Source organism: Anabrus simplex, chromosome 4, assembly GCF_040414725.1.
Source record: "Anabrus simplex isolate iqAnaSimp1 chromosome 4, ASM4041472v1, whole genome shotgun sequence".
Classification (NCBI taxonomy): domain Eukaryota; kingdom Metazoa; phylum Arthropoda; class Insecta; order Orthoptera; family Tettigoniidae; genus Anabrus; species Anabrus simplex.
In genome coordinates, this window is record NC_090268.1 from 133,722,962 (window position 1) to 133,746,233 (window position 23,272).

General features: G+C 41.1%; 1 protein-coding gene across 1 annotated transcript in view; it reads right to left on the reverse strand.

Moving 5' to 3' along the window:
- Positions 1-1,721: 1,721 nt before the first annotated feature.
- Positions 1,722-23,272, reverse strand: part of imd (immune deficiency) — a 71,632-nt gene continuing 50,081 nt past the window's right edge. The window contains exons 4-5 of the mRNA XM_067146309.2: positions 18,680-18,843; positions 1,722-3,577 (exon numbers count right to left, since the gene is read on the reverse strand). Of these exons, the coding sequence (XP_067002410.2) occupies positions 3,443-3,577; positions 18,680-18,843 (299 nt within the window). The 3' untranslated portion in view covers positions 1,722-3,442. The remainder of the gene's footprint in view (positions 3,578-18,679; positions 18,844-23,272) is intronic.

The window sequence follows — 23,272 nt, forward strand, 5'->3', positions numbered from 1 at the left end:
TGGGCTGTCTCACCCTACTGTGACTGCAGGGAGGTTTGACAGACAAATGAACACATAGTGCTGGAATGTCCCGATCATGCATCATGTGAAGCCATGCCCGAGATCAACAACTTGGACATGCAAATTTAACCTTTCCATTTAGTAGTGATACTAGTGGTGAAGAATGATTGTTGGCTATGTGCAACTGAATTTAATGTATAATAGCTGTTGATATTATCCTGTTTGTATTTAATTATGTATGTAGAATTGGTTCTTAATTCCTGCATTTCATATTCTGTATATATATAGTCATTATATTCTGTACTTCATATTCTGCCAGTTGTGTTTGCATCATATACTAAATAAATAAAAACTGTCAATGCAATGATTTACTTCTAGAGCTTGAATTTGAAGAGCATGATAAAGATATAAAGCCCACATTTTCTCATATTCTTTTATGGCAAATAAGAGCTTCATGCTTCTTATGCATATTGCAGAACTTCAACTTGTACATTATATACCTAATGGAAGAGGAACAAACAAATTCCTTCTTTTTCTTTTTTTTGTTAACACTAACACATACAAAGTAGCTGTCACTTTGCATTCAGGAAATAGGGGCGGGGGTTCAAACCCCACTGTCGGCAGCCCTGAAGATCATTTTCCACGTTCTTTCATTTTTACACTAAGCTTCCTTGCCACTCAAATCCCATCATTGCCATAAGACTTACTTGTGTTAGTGTGATGCAAAGCTAATTGGAAACAATACTCCTCAGTGTAGGTTTTTGGGACCACAAGGATGGGTAGGGTAGTGGCTGTGGCTTTAATTAAGGTACAGCCCAGCATTTGCCCGGTGTGAAAATGGGTAACCAAGGAAAACCATCTTCAAGGCTGCTATTGGCAGGATTCCAATAAGATGACGTGCATATTTTGTTTATAAAATTAATTAAAAATTTGCTTCATAATATTGTTCAGAACTCATTTATGACTCAACAAGCTCCTTAAAAAAAAATCAATCATACTAGTTTTGAAACACTGTATTGCTCTGTGTTATAAACAGCATATGGTTTCAGAACTTACTGCTATGGTATTCTGGTTGGAAAATTAATTAAATGATTCCAGATTAAGGGGCATTATCAGTTATGTCATATATTCAAATGGAACCACTGATAAAGAGTTTTTTAACTTAAGTTTTAAAATAAGTTAGTGTATTTAGTTTGGGAACAGTGTTGTATATGGAAAAAATTAATATTTATGGAAACCAAAGTACTACGTAGGAAGCACTGTAATCTTTTTAGTCCAGATTCTCATTTCCTATCATATATGTCCCACAATATCCCTATGCTAGTACTGACATTATTATGAGTTACAGGCAGATAGTTAAGGCCTATGATAGTGTTATACAAGACAAGATCTGAGAGTGACTGAGGAAAAGAAATGTGCCTGAAGGACTGGTAAGGAAAATTCAGATGTTGTAAAAATTTTTTTTTTTGCTAGGGGCTTTACGTCGCACCGACACAGATAGGTCTTATGGCGACGATGGGATAGGAAAGGCCTAGGAGTTGGAAGGAATCGGCCGTGGCCTTAATTAAGGTACAGCCCCAGCATTTGCCTGGTGTGAAAATGGGAAACCACGGAAAACCATCTTCAGGGCTGCCGATAGTGGGATTCGAACCTACTATCTCCCGGATGCAAGCTGACAGCCGCGCGCCTCTACGCGCACGGCCAACTCGCCCGGTGATGTTGTAAAAAGACTGTACTACCTGCGTACAAATTGGGGAAGGTTGATCATCATGGTTTGAGACCAAGAGTGGAGTTCAGCAAGGAAGTGCACTGTCGCCACTACTGTTCATCACTCTTATGGACAATATAATGAAGAACGTCAAGGAAAAGTTAGGTGAACTGAAAGCAGTGGCCTTTGCTGATGATATCATGATTTGGGGTGAAACAGAAGAGAAAGTACAGATCAGACTCAACGTACGGAAATCCCAATTCCAGGAATATAACGTCAACATCAGCGAGACCAAGACAGTGGTGAAGGCAGTTAACAGAGAAGGACGTCCAGCAAGTGTAAAACTAGGAGACCACCAGCAAGAGTGTGTGGATAGTTTTCCTTACCATGGAAGTATAATGTCCAGTGATAATTTGGTCAGAAAGGAAATTACACGGTGCAAAAGGGATCACAATTCTACCAACAAATAAGAACACTTATGGGATTACATGTTTCCAAAACCAGCCAAACTTTTCATGTTTAACAGGTATTTCATAACAATATTGACCTATGGTATTGAAGTGTGCACCTTCACAAAAAGAGATTCATGAAGCCTGCAAGCATCAGAGATGAAATTTCTTAGATCCACCATCCAGAAGACTAAGATGGACAGTTAAGAAATGAGGAGGTGAGTAAAGAAGCCGGAATAAAGATGTCCCTACTAGAAGGAATTGGCACATCCAGTCTACGGTGGTACGGGCATGTGATTAGGATGGAGCCTACAAGAACAGCCAGAATACATTTGGAAAGACAGGTGGAGGGGAAAAGACCTGCAGGGAGACCTAAAAACCGATGGACATGATCAAGGTTGATCTAGTTACCAGAGGATGGATAGTGGATGATGTTCTCCTGGACAAGTTGTATATGGACAGGAAGAAGTGGAAGAGGCTCGTTAACAGTATCTGGGAAACTGGAACTGTACAATGATGGTGAGTTAATACTACGCTCTACAGCTCTTCCCAGACTTGTGGGGTCGGAGGTGCATACTGAGTCGCATATGTGGAATAGGCACGACACCCAACCCTATGTGGAGGGATGTAATCACTATTGTATGTTTCTGCTGTGGTTGGTAGTGTGGTATGTTATCTGAGTATGAAGAGGAAAGTGTTGGGACAAACACCCAGTCTCTAAGCCAGAAGAATTAATCAGACAACATTAAAATCTCCAACTTGGTCGGGAAATGAACCCGGGAGCCTCTGAACTGAAGGCCTCAACACTGACCATTCAGCCAAGGAGTCTGACTTTACAAACTAATACTCACTTGAGATACATAAAAATGAAATTGTCTAGTCAAACTAATCCAGCTAATGTTTCTAAGCTAATCTGAAGATTAGTATATTCCTAAATACAGAATATAAAACAAATAAACTAGAAATAGAAAACTAAAATACAGACTAAAGATCCTGTTTCGAACAATTACCTCTTCAAAAGAAAGGTTTAATGAGATTGTCATTTATGAGACAGCAACATGCCTTCTAATAATAAAAAGTCAATATTAAAGTTGGACAATCTTGTTTCAGTATAGTTGTCTTTAAACTAAGTCTGAAACTGTCCAGTGCAGACAATATGCTCTTATATACCAGATCAGTCCTTGCATTATAAAGGAACGTGAGAAAATTCCATGCTATTTAGTTATATAAAAATATAAGTCCCTCATGTAAGATATATTCAGATATGATAAAAATATTTATGAAGTTATGATGATCTCTCTTTGGCTAAATAAACTGCTGCATCATACTGCCTTGTTTTCCATAAACTGTGACATAGAATTCCAACAGTTGCTTTATTGTCCTTGGACTGCTTCCAATCAAGCAGCATTTGGTACACCATCTGAAACAAAATGAAACACAATAGTTAGAAACTTCTGAGTATCTTTCAGTGCTGGAGCTATGTAGGCTAGATTGTAAAGGTCTGGCAACTACAACCAACATGATGCAAGAACTCGATGCAACAGAAAGAGAATGAGATTGTAGACAGAAGGTAGGTAGGTAGGTAGGTATGTATGTATGTATGTATGTATGTATGTATGTATGTTTGTTCAGTCTTCAGCCCTAAGGCTGGATGGATCCTCAACAGCTCTGCCATCAGCTGTCATACATGGCCTAGGCATCACTGAAGAGGCGCACTAGGGAAATGAAGAGTGAGGTAGTTTCCCATTGCTTTCCTCACTGAGCCAGAAGTTGTTCTTACATATCAGTCTGCCAAGCCCACTGAAATGCATGCACCAACCAACCCTATGAGCAACGTTTTCACACCATTCATAGCAGGGACTGGCTGCACAAGGAATGGCATTACTAGCATTGCTCATACCTTAGTCACTTTCATATTGTCAAAGCCAAGGATAAGACAGAGACAGATCAATGAAAGTAACGAAACTGCTCTAGCCCATACCAGAAGACATAGTGCACTGTAAACACTGGGTACTGCCAGCAAAGGTAGCAACAAGAAAACTGTGCAATCTGCCGTATTCAACGCAAGAACAAAATACTGTACACAAGTCATTCATAAATATGGAAACACTTGAGACGGTCAACGTCAATAGATATTAAAAGCTTCTCTTCATACTGCGTGCTGTAGATGGCTTAAGACTTTAAAGATCATGAGTGAAAAAACTGTTTATATTTAGCACCCATGGAATTTATGACTTGGTATTACTGCTCATAGATGGAAGCTGACTCAACATATTGCTTCATAGAAATCATGGTCCTGTGGTGGTGTCTGTGGTTTATCTCCTTTCTTTTAATGATAAAAGATCTCTCACCAGCATGTTCACTAGTGCAATTTATTTTTGATCAATATGATATTTTGTTAATGATAAGACATTAGTGTTTTTTAATGTATTCACTCATACAACATGTTTTACAATTTTCTAACCAGACGTCTGGTAGGAATTTGAGGCATTGATATGATTGATGATGCCCCACAAAAGGGGCATAACATGTCTCAACTATTTTAATGATGTTTAACTAACACGTTAACATCTTGTACTGTATTGAATAGGTTGAAGTTAAAATAAATTTCTTACATTTATTATTAAGAATCTTTCAATACAGAAAAAAATTATTTTTATTACTTGTAATAAGTAGATATTTTACCATGTTAGGACAAGTACTCGAGATTGAGATTCCAGTGCCTGTCAGGCCTTTTGTGTGTGGTGTCACAAGTTTGTTAGCACAGCTTATAAAACAAGGTTTCTAACAGACAAAGAAATGTTAGATACATTGCACAATGACAATTCTGGTGACGTATTCCTGAATTGGATTACAGCAGTAAGAGTGAAATCCCGATTCCAACAGGGGAGCAAATATCATCATCCTAGTTATTGTCCAACTATTCCCCCATTTACAGTAAATTCCTTAATGTATAAATGTTAAACTAGAAAACGAAAACAGAGAGGTGGACTGTAAGCGAGCAAACTGATAGAAGTAGTGCCACGGCCTTTAAAAAATTCAATTCTGCACACCTGAAATAAAATTGTCCATGAATATAAATTTTTAAGAGTAATGTTCAAAGCAGAAATAATTAAAATGCTTGATGTCAAAATGTGTTGTCACAGACTGTCACAGACTTTCAAACTTCTACATTTTCAAAAGAAGTGTCCTATAAAAACCTTTTCCATTTGTTCACTTCAGCGATGGCAGTTTCTACACAGATACTAGATATCCACACTCGAAGTCTACTGGAGGTACACCGGAGGGTCCACCCATCCCTTGCAGTGTAATTTTATACAACCCGCCATGTTTACTACAATTCTGAAATACACCAGCCCCTCCTCCTAAACCAGGGTAATATACTGAGATGTGGGGTTACAGGCTAGAAGACAGCAAGAATCAGTGCCACTATTAATTCATTATGGATACCCTGAATGAACCCATAAAATGAGTACAGATACAAACACATACCTTACAATAGGTGTACACACAGATTAGGAACAGGTGCACATAGAGATTAGGAACAGGTACTGTATAGGCTCGGAACTGCCCCCTTTATGTCAAGTCTCGCAATAGCTCACTTGGCAGGGGTGCAGTTGGAGATGCGATAGTGGACAGGGTTCAAGTGTATGGAGGTTCAAATCGCACGTTAGTTTCTTTTTTTTGGTTACTGCCAATGCCTGGAATGAGGCAAGCTTGCTCACTTCATGAAATGAAATGTCGTGTGGCCTCCAGACAGGCCCGGTGCAGGTCTTTTGATTTGATGCCTGTAGGTGGCCTGCATGTCATGATGAGGATGAAATGATGATGAAGACGGCACATACACCCAGTCCCCGTGCCAAGGGAATTAACCAATTATGGTTAATATTCCCGACCCTGCCGGGAACCAAACCCGGGACCCTTGTGACCAAAGGCCAGCACGCTGACCACTTAGCCACGGAGCCGGATGCTTGCTTAATTTCCACAGACCGGTTTGTTTATTTGGCCCTGTACAGAGCCGTTTGTATCATGGCATAGGGTATCAAGCTGGGTTAGATGAGGATGAGGAGGCGATTGTCTGTGGCTACGACACAGGCAACCAGTCAGCTACATCGTATATGTTTCAAATTTCGTATGAGACAGGTAGGACAAGGTGTGATCCCATTGAAATAATGATAATATTAGATGGCGGGTAGGTATGTAGCTCCATGAACTCTCCTCCTTCGAGGCAAGTCACATCACAAAACAAGACGAAGTTTATTCACTGCCCCATGATGTATTCCAGTGGCAAGTACGTAGATAGATTACTCATCTATGGAGAAGCTAGACAGAATGCATACCAGGCACAACGCCTGTATCAAGAACACTATCTGGATAGAAGGCATGACATTTTGAGAGTGTGGAAAGAAGTCCTGTTCGAGATCATCTTGTGACGTCTGTACACAATGAAGAGGTTGTTTTGGATGCTATCCAGCATAACCCTCACACTAGTACACAGGTCACTGTAGAGGAGATGAACATCAGCCATGTGCATATTGCATACTCGGCAGTCTCACCTGTACCATCTGAACTTATACCACCGGGAGAGTTGGCCGTGCAGTGAGGGGCACGCGGCTGTGAGCTTGCATCCGGGAGATAGTGGGTTCAAATCCCACTGTCGGCAGCCCTGAAGATGGTTTTCCGTGGTTTCCCATTTTTCAAAACAGGCAAATACTGGGGCTGTGGCCACTTCCTTCCAACTCCTAAGCCTTTCCTATCCCATCGTCGCAATAAGACCTATCTGTGTCAGTGCGACGTAAAGCAACTAAAAACAAAAACAAAAACAACCTTACACCAGGAGCTCCATGGTCATGATTTCAGAGTCCAGGTGGTGCTCTATCAATGGACCCGACAGCATGTGACACTGATCCTGCCTTATAAATGATCTTATTTACAAAGCATGGTTCCACAAGAACACAAAGCGGAGGCAGGACAGGTTTTTCTCCGGGTACTCCGGTTTTCCCTGTCATCTTTCATTCCAGCAACACTCTCCATTCTCATTTCATAGCATCTATCATTCATTAATAAAATCACTTTGGGAGTGGCGACCCCACCGTACTAATAGCCTATATCTGCTTCATTCATTCCATCCCTGATCCGGACAATGACTGGAAAACAGATTGTAGGTTCCACAACAATGGAACAATTAATTGCCATAATATGCACTACTGGATTGTGGATAATACTGGGTATGACAGGCAGCTTTTCAGGTACAGTGGGGTGTGAACTTATGGTGTGGCAATGTAAGTGTACAGTTCACTGGTTCCCATTTCTTTGAGGGCCATCTGACAGGAGAACGCTATCAGCACTTTCTCCAAGATGAACTACCACTGTTCTTGGAACGCGCCACTTCTTGACCGCTGGAAGATATGGTTTCAATATGACAGAGCTCTACTGTATGTGGTGGTGATCATACAAAACCATCTCCATGCAATGTATCCTGAAAAAATGGGTAGGTCCTGTCCCCTAGCCTGCCAGATCACCTGATCTTACGCCCCTGGATTTTTTCCTGTGGGGTAATGTAAAATAACTGGGGTATACACAGGAGCCGGTCAATTCTGGTCACCTTCGACAACTCATTACAGAGGCATGTCGATCCATTGTGCTGGAGATGTTGTAATGTGCCAGCCAGTTCTTATAACATCTTTTCTGCTGGTTGTAAACACAGCATACTTTAATGCTATCACTTTATTACTCGTCCTCTATTTTCAAGGGTACATCCTCGAAATACTCTTTGATATACCTACCTAAATTTATTTGAACTGTCTTTAATAATTTCGGCATTAATTCATGAAACATGCTTTTACTGTCCGTGATTTCATTAAGATTCTGTACCTTATTATACGTCTGATCTAAATAGATATATAAACTTTCTAGTTCGTTCAACATTCTCCCTTTTCCTATGTTTCTAATTATCGCTAGGTCTTTCTCTATGGATTCAAATCGGTGACCAGCCTCCCTCATATGCAAACTCATTGCTGAGTATTTCCTATGTTTTTCCACGTTAACATGTTCCATGTATCTTGCCTAGTATTGCCTACCGGTGCTAAGGGCCACTTCTACAATATTTCAACTGATCCTTCTGTTTCACCTTACGCTCACATATTCATCAGCGAACTTGAACATGTTGCATTTATGGCATTCATGTTAGTGCTTGTGTTCACGCCCTCATGTCGTTGGTATTATGTTATCACTGTGGTATTCCACTAACAATTTTTAATTAACTATTTTAATTAGAATTTTAATGGAAGAAGTTTTAGTCTCTGACGAGATTATGGTTTAATCATTGACAGTGTTTCCATTAACATGTTTGTATAATGTATCATTTTCACATTTTTATGTCCTGATTTTTAGTAACTAGCTAAACTTTTAGCTTCCATATTTAATATTAGATGTACTCTTAAAGATTGTTTTTAGGTTGAAGATGCCCTAAATTAAGGGCAAAACGTGTCCCATTTAACTGATAGTCTGTTTATGTAACCACTATAAGTGAAAATAAAAGTATTGAATAGGTGGATTAAAAAACACCTTTATAGTTTTTGGATTGTACATTTTCAATACGGACCAAAAATGAGATTTATAACATGCAGTAAGAGTTACACTATCGAGCAGTTAGTGGTAAGTGTGTGGGTGCACGAAACAACACACCGAGTGCCTGCTCACTATGCTCTTGCAGTGCACGAGGTCCTAAACGAACATTTCCCAGGACGCGAAATCCGGAGGTTGTGGGTTCGGATCCCACTGGTGTCTGGTTGGCCATTTTTGTTCTGTACTTAACATCTCTTCAACACGTACTAAATGTACGTAACACGACCCAATAGGTTGAAAGTCGGTTTCGAGTGATATGAAATGTTTGTATGCCTACGTTACTCTTTCGCTGGAAGGAATTCTAGTTCATTTCATTTTTTCAAAATTATTGTTCCTAAAATTAGGGTGCGGGGATTATTCGGCGGTGGGGATTATGCGCGTAAATAATTCTGTAATAATTCAATATATGCATACATAAACGACGTAAATTTTTATTTTACAATTTTCCTTACACCCCACCAACACAGATAGGTCTTATGGCGACGATGTGACAGGAAATAGGGTAGGAGTGAGAAGGAAGCGGCCATGGCCTTAAGGTACAGTCTCAGCATTTGCCTGGTGTGAAAAATTGAGACCACGGAACATCATCCTCAGAGCTACCGACATTGGAGTTCGACGTAAAATTCAAGCTTGTCAAAAACATACCAAATGTTTACATATCCCTGTTGGATAGTTTTTATTTGTGTATTCAGTAGTATGTTTTCTTGCTTAACATGTTCTCTTTCCCTGTCCCCTGCATTTCTCTTGAACGAGATTTCACTGTATATAATTTAAATATTTCTCAGCCCTCACACCAGCAAAAGGAAGACTCAAATCCACAAGGAAACAACAACAATACATTTCATACCACTACCTTTCTTACCATTCACTTTCAAGAAGATGAGTCTATTCCTATACTAGAAAATAAATTACTATATTCACCAACAATAAAAAGCCCAGAAGTTCCGTAGAACCAAGAATCTATGGGACTATACTCATTTACGAGAGGTGTATATAGGAACTACCAAGCACCATATTACCTCCAGAATATTAAGATATTACAATGTTAGAGTTGTCTGAACCAACCTCTGAAATTGGCTGTAATTCTGCATGCACTCGCTCACCTGGGCAATACAAAATTAGTGGCCATTCATTTTTTTTTTTTGCAAGTTGCTTTACATCGCACCGACACAGGTCTTATGGCCATTCATTTTTTTGGCTACAACATACCTGTTCCCTGATCTTTTACATTGTATGGAGATTAAAATAGAGAAGCATTTGAACAACTTCAATCACAAAGAAGAATAGCAGCACAGCAGTAGTGTAATTTCTCTACAAATCTGAACTGCACAGTACATGTTTGCATTTAGTTTTTATGAGAAAAGTTCAATCATATCCAACCTGCCAAACTCCAAACACCCAGTATCTCCAATAATGTTCTTGACAAGGTTCAGCTCATGATAGAAAGGGATTTATAGGCATGAGTTTATTTAATTGTTGTTACACTGATTATCTTAAAATATTTTGGTATTGAGGGGGGACTTGCGTATTGTATGGTTATGTTTAGATAGTTTAATGAAAATGTAACAGTTTATTGTATTCCATCTGCAGAAAACCTAACCTTTAATAATAAAAAACTGTCTTGAAAAGGACCCCCTGTTGGTGGGGGCAGTAGAATAACATCTAAAGGGTGGCCACAAAGTCCCGTTACCCTCTTATAAATGTTAATGTACGTTTGTTTTGTTCTATGTTTCAGATTATTTATTTATTTATTTATTTATTTATTTATTTATTGAACATTGAACATTACAGGCTGTTCGCCCCGATACATGTTCACCGTACTATAATACAAGAAACAGAAAGAACCATAAAATAAACTAAACTAAACAATTAAAACAGTTCTATAAGCACCCCAACTAGTCTACTGAGCTGTCCCCTACATGGGCGGATGACCAGTCCACATGTAAGGGTCAACCCTGCAATCCTGTCAACTAAGTTGGTGGTCCCTCACACGAGCGGTATACCAGTCTCCATGTGAGGCACCACCCTAGACTAATTCTACTAATTTGCCCCTACTAATAACAAAAGGAACCAATAAAATAAACAAAAAGGAAAACAGTATAAGCATAACTATATCAACTAAATCTACTGATGGCCTCTTACATGGGCGGATGACCATACCACATGAAAGTGCCAACCCTATAACCATAAAAACTAATCTAAGGTAAAACAAGATCCAAAATTAAGCATCTACCCCTACTGCCCGGCCGTGTCATCACCCCTGGTGAGAAGAAGCCGCCCTCCCGATGATGACACGACCGGCCCTATCTACTAGGCCCTAATAAGGACCCCCACAACTTACCAGATAACCGTGTGTCCCTCTCACCATTCCATTGCGGCCTGCCCTGTAAAGCTGAAGCCGCTCTTTCCTACCGACTAAAACTACTGGGTGGACCCCCACATTGGCGGATGACCAGTGCACATGTGAGGGCCAACCCTACTTCCCTATACACTTACAACATACTTGGTGGCCCCCCCGCACGAGCGGGATACCAGTCTCCATGCAGGGTACCACGCCCAGTCTAAGTCTACTAAGTTGGCACTTTTACATCTTTCGGGTGGGCCCGTCCCACCCCTTTTTAACGGTTATATCCTGAGTCCCCTTTCCCCTCATTCCTAATTCTATCTTAGTACCTCTAATTATTAACTAATACTATTCTTCCTACTATCTCCTACTCAATATGACTCCTGGTTTACATATAATCCACTATACATAGGAATGTATATTAAGAATAAAACCTAACTGCACTCTATAGGGGTACATATCTTCCCTCATCATTATTGTCAGCAACACTTGTCCATGATCCATTTTGTTGCACACACATGGCAGATCGTTAAGTCATATACTAACTACTTCTAACTCTAAGACTCCTAAACCCTAAGAGCAGCATTGACCCGATCCTCCTCCTATTTTACTCACACATAATTTTTTCGCCGCACATAAGAATTTATTTAAATTACCAGCTCTTAACCATTCTTTCACTACCCAACTAATAATTTTATGATCATCCCCCTGCTTAATTATGGTTTGCTCTTCTTCATTGAACAGTTTGTTTCTCACTTTATCTAGAGCCACACATTCTTTCACCAAGTGCAGATCATTTGCCACTTTTTCACATAATATACACCGTGACTTGTCCGCTCTTCTTATCCATCCCCTATTTTTATGCAGCCCCAATAACCACCATACCATTCCTCTTCTCTCTGCTCTGTTTACCTTGGTGATGCTTATTCTTGTTATTTTGGCAATTTCATAATACAGGCTAAGGGAACACTTCTCCCTACCTTCCTCTATCAAGCGCTGTCTTTGGATGTCTTTAACTCTCTCTACTATCTCACTCAGTCTACCGCTCTCTTTCCCGTGCCAGACTGTCTTCCAGATATACCCCATACCAATCCTATTCAGATACTCTTTAACTCTCGTCAACCAACACCCCTTATACATATGTTTCAACTGTTGGATATATGTTGCTTGTAGGACAGCACCCCCTTCTCCTAGTTTAAGTCTCATCCAATATTTTAGTACTCTTTTCACACAATCAGCTTCAATACACTCCCCACACATAAGTAGTGCCCCGGCATTGGCCGAGCATTGTGGTAATTGCATTATTATTTTACTGAACCTGGATATAATCTGTTTCAACATGTCTTTTTTGTCCTCTAAACCCCATAGCTCCACCCCGTACAGAGCTCTGCCCAGCACCAGCGTTTTCAAAACCATTCTCTGCAGACTGTAATTTACACCAGGGAATTTTGACTCTAGGATGTTGACCACCAAAAGTGCTGCGGTTCCTTTCCACTTCGCTGCCCTCACTTGGTCGTTCCAGTCTCCTTTCCTGTTTAAAATTACCCCCAGATATTCTAGTTTGCTTACCTCCTCAACCTTCTCTCCCTGTACCGCCCATATCCTTTCATTCTTCCTTCTCTTAGTTTTACCACCAACACCTTCGACTTACTTCCATTGATTTTCAGGGACCATTTCCTTGCAAAATCCTCAACCATGTTGAGGCTTTTCTGTAAGCCTCCCCCTGTCAGGGCAAGTAGGATCACATCATCTGCAAATATTAAGCCTGGTATCTCAAGCCCATTTACCGCTGGCACCGCCCAGCTGTCTCTACCGTGGCCCTGGAGGATGTCATTAATGAACAGGAGAAATAGTATGGGCGATAATTTACAGCCCTGTTTCAGACCTACCTTACACTCTATTAGTTTGCTCAACCGGTTGCCCTCCAATCTAACCCTACAATATACCTTCCTATATATAGCTTCAATTGCTAAGATCATTTTCCTAGATACCCCTACGTTCCATAATTTTTCCAATAAAGCTCTTCTACTAACCGTATCAAATGCTTTCTCAAAGTCTATTGCAGCTATGTACACTTTCCCCCCTTTTCTATCCAGATATTTTTCTATGATCATCTTGACAGTCATTATGCTATCTGTTGTTCTGCGACGTTTCCTAAACCCCCCTTGGTAGATTGACAATATCGACTGACTCTCCGCCCAGTCGCTTAGCCTATTCGCTAGTATCCCTGTGTACACCTTACTCAACGAATCTAGCAGTGTAATTCCTCTATAGTTCTTTGGTAGATTTCTGTGTCCTTTCTTTTTGTAAATAGGACATACTACACCAACTTCCCATTCTTTTGGGTAGTTCCCTCCTTCGAAAATCTTGTTAAAAAGTTTAACTATACCATCTACTATCTGAATGTGCTTACCTATTTCCTTCCAAAAAACGTTATTTATTCCATTACATCCTCCTGCTGATTTACTCTTAAGATTACTCAGTACCCTCATCACTTCTTCCCTTGAGATCTCTTTATCCAGTTCCTGGATGCGTACCTCTTGATTTTGTCCTCCTGCCATTTCCATATCTACCTTTTCCCATTTATCTTCACAACCTAGCAGCTCCCGAAAATAATCTAACCATAGCTCGTCCGCTATATTCGGTTTGCTAACCTTTTTCCCTCCTTTGTTGATTTTATTAATTCTGTCCCATACTCTTTCCACTTGATTCATTTTACATTCCTTGTTTATTAGCTCTGTTTGCTCTTTCATCCATATTCTTTTTCTCTCTGCAATTCTTAATTTATATTCTTTTCTTAGGTTGCAGAACGCTATTCTTTCTTGGCACCCTCCCTTCTTTTTAAACTCTTTTAGTGCCACTATTACTGCTTTTCTTTTTTCTTTACATTCATTGTTGTACCAGCACTCTTCATTGTACTTCGCTCTTTTAGGGACTCTATTCACCTTTGCCACTCTTAATTGGGTATTCGATTAATTCAAGTGCTTTATCAGTCTTACCTTCTCTCAGTGCCTCTTCCCATCCAATCCTAATTATATCCAGCTCCTTTTCTAAAAGGGCATTTAACTCCTGTGATGTCTTTTCCGTCCACCTGTACTTAGTGAGACTAATGCCCTTCCCCATGCATCCCTTTGCCTCCTCCTCATCCTCTATTTTCCCCTCGCTTCTTTCTAACATTACCCATACTGGGGCATGATGGGACTCGGCCCAGTCTCCAATCTGTATCTTTTTGATATACTCTAACATGTCCTCTGTGCACAATATTAAATCAATCACACTCCCCCCCTGTTCCGTAATGAAGGTTAGCTTACCCCTTCGATCTCCTTCCCACCAGCCATTCAAAATATAAAATTGGTCTGTCGCACATAGCTCCAATAGTTTCGATCCATACCCATTCCTTTCTTTGTCTGCACTTTGCCTTCTTACCCTCATCGTCATCTCGTCTTCTTTACTGTAGACAGGGCACAATTCTCCTATCCTGGCATTCCAATCCCCGAATAACAACAATCCATCTTCATCAAATTTCCCTTCTTATGGTATTCACTTCTATAACTAATTCCTCATAGAAATTTTCGTTCGCGTAGGCAGAGTTCTGTGGGTGGCAATAAGCAAAGGCCATACATATCTTCCTTTCCTTCCCTCTGCTAAACCTGACCCAGATTACTTCTTCCATCTGATTGTCAATCACTTCTACTAACTCGCTAATCTCTTCTTTTATTAATAGCGCTATTCCTCCCGGAACTCTCCCTTTGTTGCTCTTTTTTCTCCTAGATTTATACTTTACCTCGTACACTTTCCATTTTATCTCTTTCCCAAACTCAAGCCAGGTCTCTAATAGGGCCACAATGTCAAAACTTTCTATCGTTTTAATAATTGCCTCATTACCCAGTTTATTTAATAGCCCTTCAATATTTATAAATCCTACCTTCCAGTCTAGCTATGACTTCCCCTCCCGTCCCTCTCGATTATCTCCCTTATTTTTACTTCTTGTTATTATGGCCCTTTCCTCATCTGTTCCGTTTCCAATTTTCTTTTGACCTTTGGCACGCAGTCTGTCATCTTTGTCTTCTGGAAGCCTACTTTTTTAACCCCATAAATCTTTTAGGCTTAAACTTCTCCCTCTATTCAAGACATCTCTACCTTTTGATTCCTCGCGTGTTCCTTGTTCTTTATTGGGCACTTGTCTACTTATATTTAAACTGCCTTGATCTTGTAAGTCGACTTCTGCCGGCACTTGCTGACTCCCCATTTCGGCTTCCGCACTGCTTACTGGACTGCTCGGTACACTGACCCCAGACATACGCTCCTTACTTGCTTCCCTGACCCGCGTTGTTTCGTCTTCTGTCCTCCTGTCTGTTGACATATTTTCTTCTCGTTTTCGATTTTCGTCAATCACCTGTAGCTTCTCCACTGCCCACCGCCTTACCCATTTTCCGTTAGAAACTATCAACTGCTGTCCCCTGATGTGTGCTCTGAGCCCTTGCCTTCTGGCTCTAAATAGGTGGGCTCTTAATGTATTGAAGCACTTACTACCTTCACTTCCCATGTCTTTTCTCACCCATACTTTCTCACCTTGAAGATTATTCGCGTTTCTTACTATAATTTCTGCCATGAGTGTTGATATCAATTTCATTCTGATCGGTCTGTTCCCTCTCACTTTTCCAACCCTTTCCACATCGTCGATATCGGCTTCGCTAAAGTTGATCATCTTAGCCTGAATTACATCGACCGCCTTGTATATAAGTTCAACTTTGTCTTCTTTTGCCTCTTCCTTCACTCCATATATGAAAATACATTTCTTCACTCGTTCTCGTCCACTATTAGCCTCTTCTTTCTTCAATTTCGTTACTTCTTCCAGGTTTTTGACTTTTTCCTTCAATTTTCTGATTTCTTCCTCATTCTTTCCTGCCTTTATAGCTACCTCTTCGGTTTTTCCCTTTATCCATCTCTCCAACTCTTCGAACTTTGATGACTGGTTCTGGAACATCTGCTTTAGTTGTTCTGTTGTACAGATATCCTTCACCTCTTCTCTTACTATTCCTTTAATAACCTCTATGTCATCCCAATTCATATTGCCGTTCTCATTCGGACCTGGATTAAGTTCCACGCCCCCAACCATTAACAAAGTCAAAACCACCACAGCCACCAGCATCATCTCTCCTATCTTCCATAAGTCAGTCTTATGCACTCTCTTCTCAGTTTTTCTCCATTTCATTCTCCGAAGCCACCTTCCTATTGCTGCTCGGTACTGCTCCACACCAATCATTGTTCTGCACACTTCACTCAGCACATCCGCTTCCTTCGGTAGTTGGAGTTAGACTGAGTTGTGTTAAGTGCTGATAGACTTTCACCAATATTGCATGCGATGGCTCACTTTAGAAAGGAGATACACTGTTGCAATATAGGCAGGCTGACGTTCATCCTGGAGAGAAGATACACAGGTGCAATGTGTGTGACAAGACATTAGCTGGTATCACATGAGTGCATTCCTAGCCATTATCAAGATCTTTGTTCAGGTGGTCGATTAGCAGATCTTCGTGCTTAACCTCATAGTTTGCCCGTATCTACGTGTCTCACTATTTCGATTCTTACCCCACTTAACCCACTCTATAGCACTTGCTAACACTTCCTCTTATTCAGAACGTATGACTGCATCTCGCGAGTCGTCCAAATCTTACACCTTCACTCGAATTAACTTTTATTACACTCAGGTATCACATCTCACTTCCTCGCCAACATGAAGCACTCCATTTCCCGGACACGTGTGTCGTATGATGTTTCAGATTATGTGAACTAAATAATAGCTGATATGTCCAGTTACAATATTGATCAACGTCTTATTGCAAGTTGTTGGGTGCATGAGAGAGGGCAAACAGGGAGGATAATATAGCACACGTTCGTACGGACTTTTGGACACGATTTCAACGAGAGCCTCCACCAAAATGAATAATTCTACGATGGGAAAAGAAACTCTTCGCCAGTGGAAGTGTGAAAGATAAGGACAGAAGTGGGAGGACCCTCCACATGAAGAGAAACATGTCAGTTCGTCCAGGAGTCCGTGGAGAGGCCGCCGAAGAAGTCTATGCGTAAAAGATCGGCGGAATTGCAAATACCCCGGTCAACAATGCAGAAGCGCATGAAGAAAGACTTAGGCTTGCGCCCATATCGGCCTACGCCTGTCCAGGAATTATCGGATGCTGACATGGACCGGAGAATGGAGGCATGTGCGGCACTTCTTCAGATGTTCGACACAATACCAAAAAGAGGCAAAGTGCTCTTTTCCGATGAGTGTGTGATTTACAAGAGCTCTCGCGCACGAAATGTGGTCTTCTGGAGCAAGACAAATCCACACTTTTATGCAGACGCTTGTTTGGGCTGTTCTTTTTCGGCGGTGCTGTGAATCAGCACAGTTACCTGAACATGTTGCAGGACTGGTTTGTTCCTCTCTTGGGGGAGCACGGAATTAAGGAGACATGTTGGTTTCAGCATGATGGGGCACCAGCCCATTTTGCCATCGCAGTGTGAGAATATCTTAATGAAGTTCTTCCAGGGCGATGAATATGTAGTGGGTCTCCTGTGCTGCCGGCTCCACTTGCCTGGCCACCACGAAGCCCAGACCTTACCACATGTGATAATGTGCTATGGGGGTTCATAAAGGGTATCGTTTCACAAAACTGATACAATACCACGGATGAACTGAAGGATGCTGTAAGACAAGCTTTCAATAAAGTCACACCAGCAATGCTCCGCAGAATGTCGCACAGAACTTAGTGCCGTATTATCCTTTGCCATGAAAATGGTGCACAGACCGATGCTTTGGAATCATGTCACATATTCCCAAGAAAACCTCTCTTAGAAATGGTGTACAACTTATTTAACTAGGTTTAGGGGTTTCTATTGGTTATAAGATGGGGACAACGGAACTTTGTGGCCACCCTGTACATTATCCCCTGCCTGTTATAAGAGGCGATTAAAAGGGGCCCCAAGGGCTCTTAACTTGGGAGCGTGGGTTGGCGATCACAGGGCCTTAGCCGAGTCCTGGCATTACTTCCACTTACTTGTGCCAGGCTCCTCTCTTTAAACTATCCTATTCGACCTTCCTTGGTCAACTCTTTGTTCTTTACTGACGCGAACGGTATTAGGTTTCCGAGGCCTAGGGAGTTGTTCATTTTTACGCCCCTTATGGCTCTTCCCTTTCTCTTGCTGATACAGTAATTTTTCGAAGTGTAGGACCTCTTCCTTTTTTCCCCTCTGATTAGTGCTAATAGAGGATGGTTGTCCAGTTGTACTTCCTCTTAAAACACTAATCACACCCAAACTCGTTGGAGAATTTACCTTACCAGGGCTGCACCAGGCGAGCTGAACATGTCCTCGGACACTCCTGGCACTAAAAGCCATGCTATAAAATAAAAAAATCTAAACCACCACTGGCTTCAACAAGCCTATTTTACAAAAGGTGAAACACATGCTTGTCAGAATATGAACACAGCTCAATGGCCCAGAAGACACCACCATTGTTCTATCAACAATATTGTGTAACAAACAGCCTACCTCTTTAAAATCAGCCTTGTCTCTTTCACGGTTCTCTTCAAATTGTTCCAGCTGACCTTCAGAAAATCCAAGTTTTTTCCCTAGAGATTTCCAGCCATACCCTACATGGCAGGCAACAATGTCCAAGTCATCCTCAGTGGCAGTATCACTACTTTTTATAAGCTCTGAAACAAATGACATGATTTGATTATTCAAAAACTCTCCCTTACATTTGGTGCTCAATTTACTTTAAAATTGGACATTTTTATTAAAACATTAACTTTTCCTGAATATGACATGGTTACTGGCAGGCAACAATGTCCAAGTCATCCTGGATATAATATAAGAAAACAAGATTTATTATTGTTGTGTTAGAGAAAATGAACAGTACGATTATTACTGTGTAAGACCATACAGCAATGGCAATTAATACAGATCCTGAGGTAGTTTGATGCATATATCAATAGAATATTTTATACAGTCTGATATACCAGGGTTGGTGTATAAGTCATGCCAACTCCCCCCACCTCACATATGCCCAGTTCTAACACACAAGGGTCATATGTCCTGGAAAGCACAGCACTCACAGTACGTGAGATGGCGATATGTTCGACAGGTAACACACATAGGACGATGGGATAGCAATAGTGAGTCAGGGTTCGTGCAGAATGGATGTGACAAGGCAAGAACAGAATGTGCACAGCAATGTATTATAGAACCTTCCTGTAGAGATGTTATGTCACGTCATTAGTGACAAACGGCCAGATCTTCTCAACAATGTCCTTGTCGACCCGAGATTGCATGCAGCAGAGGCTGTACACAGGTAACTTCAGCGTTGGGGGTGGGAAGTACTGGAACACCTCCGATACTCACTAGACCTGTCTATGCGATTTTGACCTCATCCCCAAAGTGAAAGAACCTTTGTAGTGGAGACTGTTTTGGACATGAGAAGATATTGCCCATGCTGTGAAATATGAGACTGCAAAATTCACACATGGTGAGGAGACAGGTATCCAATGACTCCTGTATCATTGGCAACGTGCTGTGGAGAATCTAGAGGGTTACTCCGTTATCATAAAGGTTACTGTCGTCGTCGGCAGCTACTCGTTTCCAAGAATACGTTTTTCTCCTGCAGTTCCTCTTGAAGTCTGTTGGCTCTGTGGAGATGTTGCTGATGACTGATCAAGCCAACCTGCACGAAATATGCGGCTACACAAGTCACATCTAAAAGTGGGTGGAGGACGTGGTTGGATCTAAGGTAGTTTCTGCTTTTCATGTGTTTTAAATTATTGTCTGCAACGTGCCTGCTCAAACAGTGGGACACCTTCTGCAGTAGCTTTGTACCAGAGAACATGGTTTTGTGCAGTTGTTGCCCAGATGTTAGCATTTATGTTGGTGCTAGCACAAGGATTTATATCCTACATCTGGTAAACCTACTTGGCATTATTCATACATTCCACAGCACCTTACACTCCCCACTCCCATATGTATATTTCCACTTGCCTGGAATATCCTGCATCTGAGGCATTTATGCCTCAACTCTTGTAGTATGGAATATTATTATATGTGATATAAGAAAGTTGCATTTATTAATAAATGTATGCTAGTGGTGTTTAACCGATTGGAGACGAAAGACAGGCACTGCCCGTCCTCTGCTCCTAATTGCCGTTAATTACAAAAGACTGGCACTGCCCGTCCTGCCATTTAGATCTCTAATTTCTTATTCATACATATAGATAGTGCTGATTATTGATATCTGTAGCACGTACTGAAGTGTTTGGAAGTTCCGTGATCACTATCGATTGTTTCACGTATTTTATCTTCGGTGGATATTTTTTCAGATACGTGTATGATTTGTTTATATTATGATCATGGTGGCGCCAAGGCCTGAAAGCAATAAAGTATCATATCTGGTGGACAAAGTTCTAAGTGAAATGAATGTGATATACATGAAGAATTCAGTGAAGGTAATTTCGATGACAATTTGAGTGAAAGCAGTGAGGATAGCAAAGAGAGTGTAAACGAAAGCGATGTATGTGCAAGTGATTGGGCCTGGATTCACGAGCTGAATAATCCAGTAAAATTCCACTTCAGCAGTCAATGCAGAGTCAATCCATCAATTTCGTGACAACTGCTTGAATCTGGAAAAGAGGCAGATATATTTAGTCAATTCTTGGGCGATGATTTCTGGATGGAGATTGTAAAAGAAACTAATGAATATGCCCACAATGCATTTCTAGCTGGCGGGGATTGTGGTAATAGAAAGATTTATCTGTACACGAAATGAAGGCTTACTTTGACCTCATCATAATAATGTCACAGATTACAAAACCTAACCTAAATTATTACTGGAGGGCAAAGAAAGCTTTATATTCCAGTGCCAGAAGTGTCTTGATCCTCTTCATTCAGAAGACTATTCCCGAGGTGCGTAATGCGCTGGACGTTTGTCACGCCACGGTTCTTCATGTCTTCCATCAACTCGTCGTCAGTGTTCAAAATAAGGTGCTGTGAAAGATGACTCCGCAAACCAGATTCAAGGATTTGTGCTCCTCCACTTTGACGGGAATTTCCCCAAAGTGGTCGCACTTAAGCAACTGATTGGCTTGCAGTGCTGTGCGAGTCTTTTAAAGCAAACTACTGCTGCGCATTTTCCTGAGATCCTCAAGTTCGCTGTAGACACCTTCAATGTGTCTACTAAAAAGGATAGATTTTACCGGCTTAAAATCGTGCCCATCAGTTCTCGTAGCAACCAGAAACCTAGGGAAGCTGGATCCCATTCCTTCACGCTGCGCATGTTCCCAGGGAGTGGAACCTCTCAGGGAAGCAAAAGTGAAAGGTTTCGGTTGGGCGGGTCAATGACGTTTCAAAGCCATGCCTGAAAATCACCCACTCCGATCAGGGGTCTCTGTAGCCGAACCAAGCTGCCAAGGCAATATCCACCTGGTCATAGCCGGTACTGCCCGGGGTCCGATGTTGGACGATGCCTAATACGGGATGACTGAGGCAATGAGCACTAGGACTCCCTTCCTCCAGTCACCCGCAATAGCATGTACCCCATAGCGTGTACAGAGCACTAAATATGGAGAAAAATTAAAAAACAATAACAGTATGTCCTTCTGGCATTCAGCTGTGCGGGGACCTGTGTTGTCAGGCGGATACTACTGCAAGGGTACATGACGCTCCCACCCGCAAGATCCCTGGGTGGTCACAAATGCGGGCTTTCGGGCGTAATCGCACATGTAAGAGGCCCACCTCTGAGCAGCACGCACATCAAAAATTTTAAATATCAAAAATTTTAAATAGGACTACAACTAACCCTCAAAAAACAATTAAAATAAAGAGTGGACCATGGACACATGACCCTTTTAGTCACCTTCTACAACAGGCAGGGATTACCTGTGAATGTATTCAGCCCCTCCCATCCACAGGAGGTTCAACACATTGCTTAGCCTACAAGAAATACAAAGCCTGCTCACTTGCAATGCTCCCTTCAGAAACAGTGTCCGCCTGGCAGTGCGCGTCTTGACCACTGCAGCGCTAGTATACTACCTCACATCAGCACTCGCTAGCATTGCTAATGGGAGTTAAAACCAGCACAAATTTACCTCTACACTAAACTTCCTTTATATTATATACGTTACTGAGCAGAATGAAGTAAAAATTATAAATGTCCATCTTTTACCCCTAGGAGTTCAATTCAGCTGTGGATTTTTATTTCAGATAACACACATAACCGTCGAAATTTATATCAGGTATTTAAAAGAATATAAGGTCTGCACTATAAATTTTTACTGCCGCACCATAGATTTTCAGTGAAAAGGAACGACTTTAACCATTTTCCTTGATATTTTCTTCTCATAAATTGTTTTTCTTCTCAAGAAGTATTCTCGGCGATACTCATCCGTCATGCCATTAGCGTAGTTAGTGACAGAGGGGCGCAGAAACTTCTGCAGTATTATTCTGCTTAGTTCCTTAGGATGATCGCTTTTCCCACACTGTAGGATAGGATTTTTAGCAATATGTGGCAACAGTATTTCGGTTAGTGTTTGTGCTATTTTTGGACTGCCCAGAGTTACCGATATCATTTCGTCCGTTACTTGCCCCAGTTTCATCAGCAGTGAAACAAAACTGGGCTTTGGATACCTGGGACCACCTCTGTCTTGATTTGTACCGGTATTAATGACGTTAGTGAAGATGGACTCTGGATACTAATAATTTTATCAACACACTCTTGACATGGCATGTGGTCCTCGACAACTCTTACCAAGTACCCTCCAATATATGCCATTGCAGCACTCGACATAGAAACGCATGGTGCTCCTTCGGCTTCCTTTTCGACGCTTTCCAGTTGTGTTTAAAAATTCCTTGCCAACTCAGGATTCGCTGCTGTCGGTTCATCCGCATGTGCGATTTGTTCACTAACTAACGGTTGCAAAAGTTGGAAAAGATGCATTTTATTTATTTTGTTCCGAAAAATAAGAAGAGAACCATTTAGAAGCTTATAGGAGACCATTTATTCCTTTCTGGTTATTTTTCACGACAAAGTGAAGGTAAAAAGGAACTACTTACATATTACGTCCCTTTACGTTCCACAACTATTCTTCTCTTCCTCCT